Consider the following 17,566-nt stretch of genomic DNA (forward strand, 5'->3'; position numbering starts at 1 on the left):
TGTTTTCTTTCAAAATGACAAAACGTGAATTTCCTGAGCTGGATCCTGGTTTTATGATCCCAGGAAGAAAAGGGGAGTTCGGAGCGATGGGTTCCGCTGGAATGCGAGCTTTGATCCATCCTTGCATCAGGAATGTGTTGAAACTAGATGTGTGGTATCCTCATCAGGCATTACAACTCTCTGTAGTGCTTTGCAGTCCTGATTGGAGCTGTTTCCATACCACACTGAGATGCACTGAGTCAGTACACTTTCTATGGTCCCTGAATAGAAAGTTTTCAGGATTGCTGGTGAGACCCTGAATTTCCTCAGCTGTCGCAGATGGTACAGTCTTTGCCTGGCTTTCTTAACCTGTGTTTGGATGTGTGTAGTCCAAGTCAGGTTCTCGGAGATGTTTACACCGAGGTACTTGAAGCTGCTCACCCTCTCCACAGGGGTCCCACTGATCATAAGAGGAGTGTAGGGCTGCTGCTGTCTCTTCCTAAAGTCCATGATCAGCTCTTTAGTTTTGCTCACATTCAGAGAGAGACAGTTGTCCTGGCACCATGATCTGAGTCTCTCTACCTCGTCCAAGTATGCGGTCTCATCGTTGTTGGAGATGAGGCCCAGAACCACAGTATCATCAGCGAATTTGACAATAGATGTGGAGCTGTGAGAGGACACGCAGTCATGCGTGTAGAGAGAGTAAAGCAGGGGACTCAGGACACAGCCCTGTGGGGCTCCTACGTTCAGGGTGATGGAGTTTGAGGTGAACTGGCCAACTTTCACCACTTGAGGTCTGCCGGTGAGGAAGTCTTGAATCCAGTCACAGAGTGAGGAGTTTAGGCCGAGGTTTGTGAGTTTAGAAGCCAGCTTGATGGGGACTATAGTGTTGAAAGCTGAGCTATAATCAATGAATAGCAGCCTTACATAATTCCCATTGTTGCTGTCCAAGTGTGTGAGGGAAGAGTGGAGGACGTGAGAGATGGCATCGTCCGTAGATCTGTTTTCGGCTTTCCTGACGTTCACTTTCTTTAGCGCCCTCCGAACCTCCTCCTCGGTCACGGTGATTACAGGATCGTCGCTGCTCTGCCTGCTGCTTCCTGACGTGCTGGGCGGCAGAGACGAAGAAGGTGTTTAACTCGTCGGCCAGCAACGGATCTGCTCTCACCTCCGCGGAGGATTTGTTTCCAAAGGCACAGATGGTCCTCAGTCCCTGCCACATCCGTTGAGAGTCATTGAGCTGGAAATGAGACTCAATTCCCTCTCTGTATCTGTGTTTAGCGGCTCTTACTGCGCGTCAGAGAGCATAGCACGATGCTTTGTACTCGCTCATATTCCCGCTCAGAAGAGCCTCATTGTAAGCGGCAGTTCGTGTGTTAACCGCAGCACGGACTGATCTGTCCACCCACGGTTTCTGGTTGGAGAATGTCCTTATCGTTATTGTTTCTGTAGCTTGCTAGGTTAGCGTGTTTACAAAGCTCAATGCTACATCTGTGAACTCGCTGACGTCAGAAGAACTCGCCCGGAACATGTCCCAGTCGACGTCATCAAGAGCCGCCTGCAGGATAGCCTCTGAGTGGGAGGACCAGCGCGTCACTACTCTCTGCACCGGAGGTTCCTGAACGAGCCTTTGTTTGTATCCCGGTGTTAGAAAAATGGTGGCATGGTCTGATTTGCCAAAAGCCGGTAGTGAGCGGGCTTTGTAGGCATCCTTGAACTGAGTGTAGCAATGATCCAGTGTGTTTGGTCCTCTAGTTGGACAGGATACATGTTGATGAAAGTTCGGCATGACCTGCTTGAGGTTGGGTTTGTTAAAGTCCCCCGCGATGATGAAGGCAGCGTCAGGATGTTTGTTGATGTAGCCGCTGAGCACATCGTGAAGTTTAGACAAAGCCAAGCCAGTGTCCGCCTGTGGTGGAACGTACACAGCAGTAACAATGATCGATGAAAACTCCCGGGGCAGATAAAATGGGCGGCAAATAATGAAAAGATGTTCCAGATGAGGCGAGCAGGAACATGACAGAATGGAGATATTCCTGGGATCACACCATTTCTTGTTAATCATGAAACACACTCCTCCACCCCTGGATTTACCGGCCTCTGCTGTTCTGTCCGTCCGAAAAACAGAGAAGTTCTCACTGGGCGTTACAGCAGTGTCCGGGATCAAGAACGAAAGCCACGTTTCTGACAAACAAAGGATGTTGCAGTCCCTTATGTCCCGTTGGAAACTAATCCTGGCTCTAAGATCGTCCATCTTATTCTCCAAGGATTGGACATTTGCAAGTAGAATGCTCAGGAGAAGAGGACAGTGAGCCCTTTTCCTGAGTCTCTCTCGAATTCCAGCGCGTTTCCCGCGGTGTTTCTTGATCCGTCGCCTCGGGGGGTTATTGTTCGTCTCCGCGTTCCGAAGAATCTCCAGAGGCCATGAAGGATTCCTGGATAAAGTGTCCTGAAACAGGTTGGTGTAGCGGTTTCCAATGTCCAAAAGTGTTTCTATGTTGTAGGTGATCAGTGCCGATGTAAAATGAGTAAAAAGAGAAAGTAAAAGTAAGTAAAAAAGTAAGTTAAAGCTAAATTTCAGAGGAGCGGCCCGAACGGTGTCCGAACACAGCGGCGCCATTTTGTATTACTTACTATTCTTAAGTGTCGCAGCATTCATTTGATTCTTGTGTACCGACAACTCTCATAAAGTGCTGGTACTGTTCTGTCACAGCTTAAGACAAAACCGTAGATTTAATCTTTAAGATGCTGGCACACTAAGTAGCCTATCTGTTGCACAGTTTCATTCTTCTCTCTATTTTTTTATACATTTTTTTTTATCTCAAAAGGGTCATGAAATCAAAATATTCTTGATATTTATATGAGAGGTTACCCTGTATACTGTTGTTTGCTTTCACTTTTTTTTGTCAGAAGTACACAGATCCTTAATTTTTTTGCACAAAAAGGTGTACCTAAACCTAATAACTAAACCTAACTTTGCTCAAATTGCTGCACTTTCACATGCTGGAATTTACCAACAGTTTATTGTGCTTTTGTCTGTTTGTATTTTACGTTTGTAATGTGTTAGATGGCTGTAAATAACACTGTAAATTCTACAGTATATATTAGTATAAATGTTTCCTTTTTCCGCTTGTGTGTTCATGTACTTGCGTAAAGTATGTTTCTGGCCTGAAGCACGTACAACTTTAAAGAAGCTCACGTTTTAAGTTAGAGATACACAGAACATTAAATTCATGAAAATAAGAGGCTGATTTTATAGTATTACTAATAAATGAGATTACTTCTTTGTAACATCATCACGTTACCACAGTTAAAGCTTTTACCTAATTTGACATTACAAGTTTGTACTCATTGAATCTTGAAGACCATGTCAGCCATTTGAAGACAGCATGTGATACACTCTTCTACATATAAATAAATAATTTGTTTTAGTATTAAAAAGGGTTTTATTGAACAGGTTTCTCCAATTTCTTTTATCCTGAATGACGTTATGGGACTGTGTCAGAGCAGTGCGGCAATACTGTAAAATTGTAAATGTTTAACATGTACACTCTCAAAAAATGCTGGGTTACTTCTTTTTTCTTTTAACCCAAGTGCTGGGTTCAGCCCGTTGAGTAATTTTATTGGGTTGTTTTTTATATATATTTTACCCAGGTGCTGGGTTAATCTTGTTGGGTCATTTTATTGGGATATTTTTAATATTTTTTACACAGGTGCTGGGTAGTTTTTTTCTGTATATAAGTTTCTGGGTCATTTTTAACGCTGTGATATTTTTTTTTCTACCCAACCGCTGGGTTGAATTTTTCTCTGACAAAACAACCCAGCTGCTGAGATACAGTCAGCGCGTGGGCTTTTTGAGTCCACAGGAGAGAGTGGTTCTCAGCACAGCCGATTTGGTTTCCGATTTTATTTCATTTAATGTTAAAATATGTTCTCTAATCTCAGTACTGATTGTTATGGGCAGGTTTTGGAGTCAGTCACGGCATCTTTCAGCTAACGTTAAGAGTGAAACGCGAGGCCGTGGTCTGAAGTTCGCAGTTCGCCCACGAACAGCAACCCTTCAGCTCAAACTTTGGCAACATACCGTTATGAGAATTAGCGCTTTTTTTAATTATTCAGTAAAAAACTATTACAGAGAACGGTTGAATACACTTCAATTAAAATGCTACTTTTAAATGTTACATTTTGTATGCCTCAAATGCTTGTTAAATGAGTTTAAATGTATGTAATGTTGTAAACTATGCTGTATTCACCCAAATCATTTTAATATGTCTTGTATTTTGTCCATGTGTTCTTACTTAATAATATGTTCATCTTTTGATTATTGCTGTTTTCTCTAGTAATTCTGCGTGTGTGTTTGTGTGTGTGTGTATGTGTGTTTTAATTTCCAGTCCATTTTAAGCCAGCAATATAATAATTTTTAAACAATAGTTAACTTGAATAAAACAACCAAGCATGTTTGGTAAAAACATTTAACCCAACCAGCTGGGTAAAAATAACACAGCATGTGTTCTGTCCAATTTTTACCCAGAGCTGGGTTACCAAATAACCCAAGTTTGGTTGTTTTTAACCCAGCATTTTTTAGAGTGTACATTTACGATGCTATCAATATGTTTATTAATGCAAATATGAATGAACTCACTCTGCTGAGTATGTATATGTATGTGTTATTGAGCAGACACTGTGCTCAATCCTGATCCGTGTTTGTTACCGTGCTATTTTTCAGCTTGAAGTCATCTTCAATCTCATCAGCACTGTCGTCATCAGACACCTCACCCTCTTCAGCATCTGCAGACAAGTACGTAGGAAGACGCTTCCCCTATAGACAAGAGTGTTGAGTGTTAGATAGTGTTTCATCTCTCTTTAAACTATCGACAGCACCTTAGAGCTTGTGTGTTGACACAGCACCTCAGATACTGATACTAGAATTTAATCCTTACTAATGACTGCTGGCCACAGGTGAAAGAAAAGTGTAGTATGCAGTCTTAAGGCCAATGAAGTAACAATTTATTTCAAGGAAGGCTGAAATGTAATGCTTTGTTTTAGTTTTGAGTCAGTATCCCTGTCATTTCATTCCCGATAAGATACACAACTCATGCTCACCTGTCATTCAGACATTTAACAGCCAAGCCAATGACCAACAATGCGCTGAATATCTTAGCCTGAGGATAAACGGTGTCTTAAGACACTTCAGAGCATTGAAACCCGTTTAAGGGTCATTAAACCTAAAACTCCAAACACAGAAACTTGTCTCCTCCTTGTCTGTCAGTCTCTCTCACAAAAACATTTGTGTGAGGGCCAGTGGGAAATAAGAGTTGCTGGTGGAGGGTCAAGATGGAAGGAAAATCAATCCTGTGCTTTTGACCTCCACAGTTTGCAGGAACACAGGATGAGTGCTCTCGTCTGGCGGAGGGAACTGACATTGTGACATGTTTAAGTGTGTGTGTGTAATCAAAGGAGACCAGTGTTCAAGTGTGGGGGGATTTACTCAAGTGTGCTCCAATCACAAAGGGTCCCTGCTGGGTTTAAGGGTTTGCCGTCACTGTTTGCTCAACTGGGAGGGTCCTGTAGAGTAGCAGGCTGGCAGTGCCATCTGTCTTGACCTGTTTTACTAATGTCAAGCTCCTCGCTGGCACAGTGATGTCGGTATTTACACAAAGCAATACTCTCTTCTCATCTGACTGACCATCTGTTATCCCATTACATCCTTAAGTAGTTTAGATGAAAATAAAATTCTGTCTTCTCTTACTTAACAAGATCTAAAAAAAAAGTTAGCTACAGATGTCCATGCATTCTTTGTCTTCTGAAGCCACATAAAATAGCTTTGTGTGGGGAAAGACTAAAAGTTGAACATTTTTAGAGCTTGACATTCCACAGTATATTTTCATTCTATGGAAAAGAGCAGCTAGGACATTCTTTAAAATATCCTATCTTATGATGAACAGTTTTGAAATGGTGTGAATAAAATGATGACAATCTCTTTCTCCACCACCTCTCTTTTTTCACAAAATCCATCTCTATTTTTCTGTTGTGAAATGCTATATTTGCTGAAGCTCTTAATCATATCTGGAGGATTCTTTTAAGATATATAAAAAAGCAATGGTTCTTTAAAGGTTCTTTACACATAGTAACAGTTCTGTGTAGAGCTATGTCTTCATGAAGAAACGTTTTATGCTAAAATGAATATTTGTATTTGAGTTTGAATTCTTCAGTCTCTACTCCCAGATGCTGTCCCACCCCACAATCTACAAACAAAAACTGCCCACTAAATTACACCAAAATGCACCCAATAATGTACATAAAGAAACGTTATAGAGGATTGTGAAGATATTTCACTGGAACTTGGCCTTCATTACATTTATTTTGTGTTTCTATTTTGTGTTCTTTATGTATGTATTTATTTCTTTATGCATGTGAAGAGTTTATTTGCAAAAACAGATAACTCAGTTTTTATAAATTTTCATAAATCATGTTTTCCATTGTGTTATAATGTTTTTATTGTGTTAGTTAGCTTTGTGTTTGTTTTGTTTTTTATTATTATTTAATTAAAACCACCCAACTGCAGTTCGATTGATATTAATTGGAATGCAGGATAATTTTTTTTTAAAGGCAAGGCAAGTTTATTTATATAGCACATTTCATACACAGTGGTAATTCAAAGTGCTTTACATAAAATAAAGTGAAATAGACATTAAAATCAATAAAAACATGGAAATAAAAATAATAAAAACAAGGAATTTTAAAATTATATAGAAAATGATTTAAAATAAATTTAAAGAAAATGATTGTACATAAAAATTATTGCAGTCAGTTCGGACATATAGCACAGTGCTATTAAAGCAAGATTTTATTTTTTTTTACATTTTTTGAGTTATCTGTTTTTGCAATTGAACTCTTCATGTGTTTATTCTAGGGCTGTCGATTTAACACATTAATTACATACCAATAATTATGACAAGAAAAATTCACTAAATTGATTAACTCATTTAACGCACCCCACTGATTTCCATGATGCAGGTCAATGACTGTCTGTGTGATGCAGCTTATTAGAATGCAGTTTTGTGCCTCTAAAAATACAAGGAAAGAAATGCCCCTGTATGGGTTTTGTCTTATATTTATGTCATATGACACAGTTTAGCAATATCACAAGAAAACTTTTGTTTCACAAAAGTATTTGCACAGCTGCAAATGTGATGTTGATTTTATACAATATCTCAATAAATATGAAGTTAACATTGTGTTTTAGACACATTATTGTCACCATAGCCTGTTTTTGCTTAATTTCGACAATGAACATAGTTCCAAACATGTGTATGTGTGTCCTTGATTTATGAGTTTATGAGAACACAAATATGTATAATGACTTGGGCATTACAATTTAAACATTTCCTGTGTCCATGCAAATCAAATGGCTTAAAAACATTGTTTTTTGAAATTCAAAAACACCAGAAGCATTCTGTGAGGCTTATGTTTAGGGGTGGCGTTATTGTCAGGGGACAGGAAATTTGATTAACTTAGTACGAAAAAATTATACCTATGGAGAGTCTCTATAAAACATACAGTATACAAGTGTATGTGTCTTTCCCAACTTGCTATACTATGACAGCTAACCCCACTCCTTCACTTCTGTATTACAGCTCAACTTGCTTTCCTCTAGCCCATCTCTTTCTAACTAACACTCATTCTCCCTTCACACGTTCTGACTGTCCCTGCTCATCTCCATTTTTTTCCACCAGAAAGAGAATTTCATCACTGACTAGTCTTTCAGTGCCAACCATTTAAGGGCTCAACAACCATAAAAATGTGGATTTGCAAAAATTCCAACAAGTCTGTCCAACTGGATAACTAAATATCTCTATGCAGTACAAAAAAAATGTGGTCCATTTCCAGTTTCTTATATTCCTAATGGCATTGTATTAGAAATTTTGATCTACTGCTATTTTGTTTTAAAAGTGACTTAAAACTTTCAAATCATTATGTAAGTGATCTATTTTACTTGTCTAAAATCTGGAAATCCTGCATACTGGTAATGTTTTGGTGAATTGTCAAGAATGTGTTAGTTCATGTGTTACCAGTTAGACCAGCATCAAGCCAGAACTAACTAGTCCATACCATGGAAATTTAAGTTGGGTTTAACAAAAAACAGAAAGAAAAGAGAGAACAGTGGACAAAAGCAGGAAAAGGAAAAAAAAAAAAAAAAAGGAATAAGAAATGGAGAAAAGGGTGTCTTCATTTCATGCCAAACCTTTATAAGTAGCTTGCCCTTCAGGGAGTTCGGACTGGGGAGCTGCTGTGGGTCTTTGTTCATAGCCTCCCCAACATCCAGCTTGTCTCCAAAGATCTCTTTCAGGTGCTGAGCTATCTTCTTCTGCTGCTGTATGCTGCAGTGATTCTCTATAGACAGGATCACGGGGAACCTGATGCAGCAGGAGACAGAAGAGAGAAAGCATGAGGGTGACAGTAATCACAAACCAGGGAAAAGCTAGAACAGTCAGCAGCTGCTCCCTGCCTCCAGAGCCTTCCCCCAACATTAACCTTTTATCCGTATTTCTTTCATCTTGACTCATCTTCACTGTCATGTGCTCTCTCTATCTTTTGCCATCTCACTCTTCCCTTTTTCCTGTCTGCTTTTTGACTGTGTCTCTCTTTTTACTTTCTTTCCCTTGCCACATGCTGTCTGGCTGTTCTGTTTACTTCATTTGCACACTCAAACACATCACACTTGACTTTGGTTTCTATTCTCACTCATAGTCTGAGATATTGACACTGCATATTCTAACAATTGCTCTAACAAGGTGTTTCCAAAAGCATACAAGAAAACCACACATTTTACAATGCACAAATCTTTGTCTTAATCAGTGTTTGTGCCTTGTTCACAATAAACCTATCGAAACATCCCTGAATCATGACAAATGTTCTTGAAAAGTAATAAATATTAAGATACTATACATATATGCAGTAGATAATGTTTTCAGAGAATACATACCTGTTGAATTAAGTTCATTTTTCTTACCCCACTGCAAATTAAGGTTTTAAATACAGATATAAAACAATTACACTTCTATATTACTGAAGACAAATATTGCACAGTAATTAATTGACAAATATATATCATTGAAATCTAGCAATGAAATGGTTTAAAGCAGAACCTAAATGTATAAAAAAAATACATACATACACACACAAACCACATGCATACATAAATACAACATTCATTATATAAATTTCTAAACTTAAAAAAAAAAAAATATATATATAAGTATATATAAAAATTTTATATATATATATATATATATATATATATATATATATATATATATATATATATAAAGGGGCCAAGCACTACAGAAGCAAGCATCAGACCAACTGCAGCAATGAGTAACTGAAGCCATTTTAAGATGATTGTAGTCCAAATCATAAAACTACTAGTAATATGTTTGAATGACTTATTACTTTTGACAAACAGGTGGCACTGTTATGAAATTGATGTGGTCTGTGTGAGGTGACAATGGCACACACAAATAGTTTGGTGTCAACATGCCAAAGCATTGCAGAGACACAGCCTCAAGTGTCATTTATGCATCATGCCTCAAATTTGTTGCTGTGGTATGCAAAAACAATTTTGTCTATCAACACGAAATCCATAACTTTGTCATCAGCATGGTCTGAAGATGATATGATTACATTTTTGTGAAAATCGGAGGACTGGAATTGAGAACAGCTGTATTAGCATAAACATGACTGAAACTTTGGACAAGTGGTGACGCTAGAGAGTTTGAGATAGAGACTCCAAATTTACTGTGATTAGTATTGACACCATCCTCTATGGGTGTGCCAAAGTTCACAACTTTCCCGCAAGCGGTTCTATGGGCTGCCATAGACGCAATGGCGGAAGAAGAAGAATAATAAGAATCCTAACGGATTCAATAGGTGCCTAACCACCTGCGGTGACAGAATTCAAACAAGCTATATCTGAATGTCAGATACCTAGGCATCAGGGAAACCCTGTAGGTTTAAAAAGCCCTACATTATGAACCACATTCCTCTCACACACAAATACACACATACACGTACACACACCATGAAAAAACAAGAGAATCTGAAAGAGGAAAGTGAAAGATAAAAAAGATGCCTTGTAGGGCTACAGTGATAGCAATGCTGTCTCAGCAGGTGTCATGGGATTTGGTGAGTGTAATTTGCATGTGATGTGCATGTGTGTTAAAAGGCTCATTTGCTCCATTATGGTGAGCCATTAGCTGAAACAGGTGGCTGTTTAATGATAAAAACCATTAAAGAACAGACAGGTAGCTTTATAGGAGCATCCAGGCACTGGTACAGGAAAATGTATTCAATTATTACTGTACTTATCCTCATGGTGATAAACAAAACAATTTTCCACAACAATTTTTTTTTTTTTGTCATGCACCTCAATGGATGCCTTGTGAGTAAGCCCATCTGAATTGTTTTGTCTATTACACATGAAAACAGATAGCAGTCTAATAAAGATGAGCACACATGGCATTCCCTTGTGAAGATGATTACTGAAATATGCAATATTTTTAGGGGGCATTAAACAATTTTGTATTATGAAGCTGTTTTGTAATGTTTAATGGAAAATTAGCTTGCTGCATATTATTTATTATAGTACTATTGTTTAAAGTATTATGTAAGACGGTATACAATATGTGATGATAAATGTTTCAATGGTATTATGCTACCTTACTGTCACATGATTCCACCAAGTTGTATGATATTGAGTGAAACATTTATATTTTGATCTTTTATTATTATTTAAAAAAATAAATTTAGTTTTTTTTTTTTTTCTAAAATAATATTTTAAACTTTAAGAATAATTTTATTAACTCTTATAACTAAAATTTTTGGGAGTATAACTAAAAAACAGTCATTATCTCATGTGATACATCAGAGTACTGTTCCTTTCTTTAAACGTAAAATAACTTTTTACGTAAAAAACTTTTCAAAAGTGAACAAATGGTTTATTAAATGAGCTTTAAATGGCTTTACTATGCCCACCAGGCATAGTTTCGAAAAGCTACAAAGAAAATGATGATTGATTTCCTGACATCAACTAATGACTGATCATAAACAACTTTCATATAAGAGAAAAGAAAAACTGAAGAGAGAAGGAAATACGCACTCATTGTTTACAAAGGCATATTTGTTGATGGTCTCAATGACAGATTTAAAGGTGATCTTGGTGGTCAGAGTGTAACCGTGTTGGACCATAGGTTCCCCATCTGGACCATCCCAACAGTCCACTGTAACACAAAGCATAATCACAAACAAGGCTCTAAGAATAATTGATTTACAAATATTGGAAAATATATATTAGACATATATCCACAATTGTTATCTCTTACCCTCCACACAGCGGCAGCCGGCCTGCAGGACCCAAGCATACATGTCCGTCTTGGAGTGGGACAGCAGCTGATCTCCAGTCAAGTAGGTGTTGTGGGAAGAGGCTATGAAATAGTTACACAGAGGCTGATCCATGTCTTGATTGACCTCGTTGTGCTGAGGGTTGAACACATCACAGACTGGGCTCCGCATGTAGTTGGTGAATCCTAGATAGTGAAAGCAGACCCAAAACAGCTGTATATTTTTTATTTATTTGAGCTGTATATTTTATAGTGCTACAGAATCAAAACAAGCCAAAAACAAAACATGTAACATGTCTTTCAAAAGCTCAAAATTTAGGCAAATGACTGATGATGCACTGCTAAAATATCAGTTGTTACAACCTTACACAATCGATTCAATGAAAGACAAAAGAGGTGATGGCAAAATTGCAGAGTGCAACAACTGGAGAGATCATTCCAGTGACTTTTTAAAAGCCTAAATGTATTGCTCTCTTTCAAAAAATGCATTTTTTAGACAAAAAGAGAGCTGTGTGCGAGTGCTATGCAGCAGATGTGTGCTGAATAAATTAGTTTCAGCTTGACAAGCCACTAATGGAAAACAAGTCACTATGAAACACAGCAGACATTCAATTATGGAAGCGGCACACACACATAATCAAAAAAATATTGCCAAAAAAACCCTTTACGTTTGGTATTAGGGTGTGTTTTCCACAATCCAATCAGGTGGACAATGCTAAATACAGCTGTAAATGGGATCTGATATGTTTTGGGATTGTCCACTTCTGGCCACATCCAGAGCTCGTCGAAAATGCATTTGACTGGATTGCTTTCGCAGTGTAGACGCTCATGCGGTCAATTGTGTACGAACAGCCACTAAAGACTACCTGCTCTCTGCCTACTGACCTAATTCTTAAACAGATGGGATTTAAACTGCCGGCTGAAATCATAAGTTTGGTTTAAAGAAGAAAAAATGTATAAAGCACAATGTTCTTCTACTAGACCTGACTCTAGCAAAAACTATAGCTTTCAGCATAGTTTTGCGATTATCAGAGCACCTATAACAAAAGCTAATGCCCACTGTGTCATATTTCGTTGTCTCCTTCATATGTAAATTGCACAAGCTTATTTCGCAATATTAGATTGAAAGATAGGAAAGGCCTATACATACATCTGCCCATAGATACACCCTCCCCTCAAATAAATCAGGAAAGTGGTCAAAAAGAGAGGGATTAAAACCCCAGGTACCAACAGAAATATATCTCCCTCGTCTACTTGTGATCTGATTGACCAAAACACGTACGAACGGACGGACGGACGGACGAACAGATAGATAGATAGATAGATAGATAGATAGATAGATAGATAGATAGATAGATAGATAGATAGATAGATAGATAGATAGATAGATAGATAGATAGATAGATAGATAGATAGATAGATAGTCTGGTCTGACCAGAGTATTATTAAGGGCTCACACACAGCAAGCAGGGTCAATCAGTCTTGCTCTAACAGGAAACCAAGCTGAACTGAGCCCCTGTGTCTTATTTAGCTTAAGGGAAAAGGGGGTGACCAGTGCTTCACTGTCAGTGGACAGTGCTCGGACGCAATCAATAAAGCTCCAAAAAGATCAGATTAAATTTCACGACACACACAAACAGAAACTTTAAGATCCAGCAGAACAGCCTGTGAATGTACCTTGTACCACCTTGTAAAATGTAAGCAGTAAAGACATCTCTACTTCCTGCCACAACTATGGAGTCACGTATTCTATAGTTTTTACAGTAGTTTGGCACTTAGTAGAGACTGTTACGTGTTGGCTTCTGTTCCTGTCTGACCTAATTTGGTATTTCCTGTTCTCGTTTTGTTAATCTTCGTTCATTTAGATCACCTGTTTTAATCAATCATCTTGTTTGCTCCTTTGTTTCTGTTCCTTTATAAGTCCTCCGTTCTCCCCTTATTTTGGTCTTGGTTTAATGTTATTTCAATAGAAATTCGTGTCTTGATGACAATTATTAAAGACTCCTTTCATCTACTCCTTCGTCGTGCGCCAGTTACTACAACCACGTTCCGTGACAGAGACACAAATGCCAATAAATGTGACACAGTTTCATGGCACAGCTCACTGTTTAACTGGTGGTTTAGCAGTGCCTTGCATAACCTCTATTGATGTTGAGCTTGTGCTGTTCTGAGATTAGTTTGGTCCTTAAAGGAATAGTTGACCCAAAAAGTTTGTCATCATTTGCTTGCCCTCAAGTCATTCCAAAGCTGTCTAAGTTTCTTTCTTATGTTGAACTCAAAAGAAGACATTTTGAAGAACCAAACAGTTGTTGGTCACCATTCACCTGTCCTGCAAGCACCCCCTGCCCTACACATTTTGTATGTCTCCCTTGTCAGACACACCCAAATTCAGGTCTTGCAGTCTCTACTAACGAGCTAATGAGTTGAATCAGGTGTGTCTGTTAAGGTCCAGCAGGCACCAGACGTCTATGTAACGTCAGGTTGACATTGGACATGACGTCGGACAGACGTTGCATTTTGGCTGAGAATGAAAATCGAGTTGACGTCAATAGTTGACGTTGACTTAATGTTGGATTTTGGTTACACAACATAAAAACAACAAAATATCAATGTCAGTTGACGTCGGTATTGGACATCAATTTGGACAATTGGACATTGACATTAGATGTTGAATTTACATTGAATTTTGGTCAACCGACGTCGCAACCGAAATTTAACCAAATATCAACGTCTTATGACGTTGTGTGCCTGCTGGGGGGATACATACAAAATGAGTAGGGCAGGGGTGCTTGCAGCAGAGATTTGAAAACAACTGACTTAGAGAAATACTATGGAAGTAAATGGGGACCGTCAACTGTTTGATTATCAGCATTCTTCAAAATATTTTATTTTATGTTCAGCATAAGAAATAAACTCATACAGGTTTGGAACGACATGAGGGTAAGTAAATTATGACAACATTTGCATTTTTGGGTGAACTATCCCATTAATGTTTGGTTACAGCATAATTGCATATATATATATATATATATATATATTATTACACACATGATCAGGAATAGTTTGAGTCTAGTTATTCAGACATTCTTTCAGGTTTTCTTCAATAAATAAGTATAGGAAAATCGGGAGGGAAAGAAAAGCTGAGTGTGGCCAAACATTGTCCTCACCTTCAATTCCAAGAACTCCATTCTGCTTGTTCTCCTCAGAGACTTCAAACTTATTGATTATGTCCAGACAGTACTCAGGGGTCACATTGGACATCTGTGAAGAAACGAAAGAAATGAAAAGAGAGGGTCAACCCTCATGTCACTCTTCCAGATAGGATCCATAACATGTCAATCATTTGGTCTCTAATGGTCATCTCCTTTTAAAGCTAGATCACAAAAAATCCTCCAAACTGCCATTCTGTCACTAAATGACTTCATCCTTCTGTTTTGTCTGCACCCTTTCCCTCTTTTCACAACTTCCCCTAGGGCTTCATGGCCCGTGCGTGGGCAGAGAGAGGGAGCAGGGGCACAGAGAGGCTTTTTTAGCATCACACTGGGGCTGTTCATAGCCTCAGCTGGAAAGCCATTATAACGGCAGACAGAGAGGCAGAACCTTTCACTTTCTGAATCTTAAAGAATGCCCAAGAGCTCTGGCAGATATTGAGCTGGAATAGGGAAAGACGTACAATAAAGACACACACAAAAACAAATGCATGATACACCGTAAAACACTCCAAATGACTATAAAAATGTGAGGTGTATTGTATCTATAAAATCATTACGAACCAAAACTATAATGGAATGAAAAGAGCCAAACAGTCATAGAGAATAAAAATGAAATCAGAAACATCAATAATAATTTATACTATGTCTGAGTTATTAATCTGAAGCAATGTGAAATGATGCTTTGGTTTAAATATAATACAAAAAGTGATATTGTAAAATATTATTACCATTTAAAATAGCAGGTTTTTATTTCAGTATATTTTAAAGCGTAATTTATTACTGTGATGGCAAACTGAATTTTTTAAGCAGACAAATGATCCTTCCAATATGCTAATTTGACACTTAAGAACCATTTCTTATCATTGTCAGTGTTGTATACAGTTGTGCTACTTGTGGAAACTGTGATAATTGTATTTCAGGATTCTTTGATGAATAGAAAGTTCAAAAGAACAGCATCTATTTGAAATAGATATATTTTTTAACAATGTAAAAGTACTGCCACTTTTGATCAATTTAATGTGACCTTGATAAAAGAATGAATTTCTTTGAAAAAGCTCTTGCTGACCCTAAACTTTTAAACATACTCATAATAAAGCTAGAATGTGTTGTTTACAGTAGTTCTGTATTACTTGTGTGCGTTTTTAATGTAAGAACCAATAGGAGGAACTAAAGCCATAGGTTATCTGTGTTTGGAAGTACAGGCTTGGATGACTTAAGTAGTTTTATTTTATTTTTTTTTTAACATGCAAAATTCAAGTTTAACTTGATGAATAAGGATGTACTGTATATATACAGCATGCAAGAGCCTTAAAAGGAAAAGGAAGGAGCTGACATCAGAGGCGGTTACGGAACATCAGTCAGGACAGTGCTTATGGAATTTACATTTAAAACACTATGTAAGGCTGAGGGAGAAAGCTTCTGCAATAATCACACATGTTCATAAAAGCATGAAAATATCATTAACAGACATGGTCACTGGAACACGTGTACTGGAATTTAAAATGCAGATACAAGTTTCCATTCCAGATGAGAATGACATATAAATATGGTATATGAGAAGAGACACAATATTGAATGTGAGAGGTCACAGGTTTTGATCAGGAACAGATATTACACTGACCTTTTGCTCCACACGCAGAAAGTTTCCGAGTTCCTCTGCGGTCAGGTGATCTTTCTTCTCACTGAAGCACATGAGCAGCAGATAGAGGTCTCGCCTTAATGACATCGTCTTATAGAAGACAGTGAATTCCTCATACGTCAGTGTGCCCTGTTGGTCATCAGTGTCTGCTTCCTGTGAACACAAGCAGAGAAAGAGCAAAGATACATAATGGGTTTCAAAGAGAAAATATCCTTAAATGCCATTAAAATTAAATTACATTAAAAATATAAAATAAAAATGGTCTCTTCATGCCTGTTCTATGACAATAGTATAAACTGATCTTTTCGAATAACAGGCTAAAGTCTTCATTTTGTCATCCGCATTATACTCTCTTTCTTTATTATACTGTCAAAAGTACTACCACTCAGTATTAGCTCAAATTCAATGTCTTCCAAGTTAACTGAAGCAAAAACGGAGATACAACTTTAATCATAAGGTGCTAGATAGAACACAGCTCTACTGATCAAATAGTACAAAGAAAACAATGTGATATTTAAAATGATAATTTCTTTGCCTTGAGGGAACAGCCTAAGCCTGATTAAATCACACTTTCTACAAAGTAATGGAAATACTGACTGAATTTCACGAGACTTATCAACACATCAGATACCATTTACATCAAAAGGACAGTTCTCCTCCAAAAATGCACTCATTATCTACTCATGCCTTTCTTTTCTTAAATGAACATAAATAAATTTACAAAAATCTTTGTTAGTTTACATAATGCAAGTGAATAGGTTACCAAATAGCGAAGCAACAAAAAGTACATGCAGCCATCATTATAGTATTCCATACAACTACCAGCATATGAATCAATGTCTTCTGAAGCGAAACAAGAGGATTGTGCAAGAAAAATACAAATATTTTGAACTTTTTTAACAGTAAACCACCACTTCAAGCCAATTGGCGTACATGGTTTTACTAGAGAGTCGAGTGTACGTTTGATGTAAGCTCACTTCTCATGTGAGCTTCAGATTGTGTGTATATGGACCCACAGAGATGGATTATATTACTAAAAATCTTCATTTGCGTTCCTCTGAAGAAATAAAGCCACATTCGATGACTAAATGAAAACTTTTCACTTTAAGGCTCCCAATATTCCAATCTTCCCCACATACCTGGAACATCTGTTTGACTTTCCTGCGAGGCAAGTTGACGTTCAGCTTGTGTAAAAGCTGGTAGATCTCTTCAATGTTCAGAAGACCATCTCCATTCTTATCAGCCTCCTCAAAGGTCTGCTTCATCCACTTACAGTAAGGTTAAGAGAAAAGACCACCAAAGAAAAAGCTGGACAATGAAGCCGCAGAATAAAGTTA

The 17,566-nt window shown here is 37.8% G+C and overlaps 1 protein-coding gene across 1 annotated transcript in view; it reads right to left on the reverse strand.

Moving 5' to 3' along the window:
* Positions 1-17,566, reverse strand: part of LOC306888516 (1-phosphatidylinositol 4,5-bisphosphate phosphodiesterase eta-1-like) — a gene marked incomplete at both ends in the record, with an annotated part of 106,637 nt that overhangs the window by 44,157 nt on the left and 44,914 nt on the right. Inside the window, 7 exons of the mRNA XM_079446871.1 lie at positions 4,691-4,798; positions 8,225-8,396; positions 11,138-11,258; positions 11,361-11,564; positions 14,546-14,639; positions 16,212-16,382; positions 17,369-17,497. Of these exons, the coding sequence (XP_079302997.1) occupies positions 4,691-4,798; positions 8,225-8,396; positions 11,138-11,258; positions 11,361-11,564; positions 14,546-14,639; positions 16,212-16,382; positions 17,369-17,497 (999 nt within the window). The remainder of the gene's footprint in view (positions 1-4,690; positions 4,799-8,224; positions 8,397-11,137; positions 11,259-11,360; positions 11,565-14,545; positions 14,640-16,211; positions 16,383-17,368; positions 17,498-17,566) is intronic.

Source organism: Barbus barbus, assembly GCF_936440315.1.
Source record: "Barbus barbus genome assembly, chromosome: 22".
Lineage (NCBI taxonomy): Eukaryota > Metazoa > Chordata > Actinopteri > Cypriniformes > Cyprinidae > Barbus > Barbus barbus.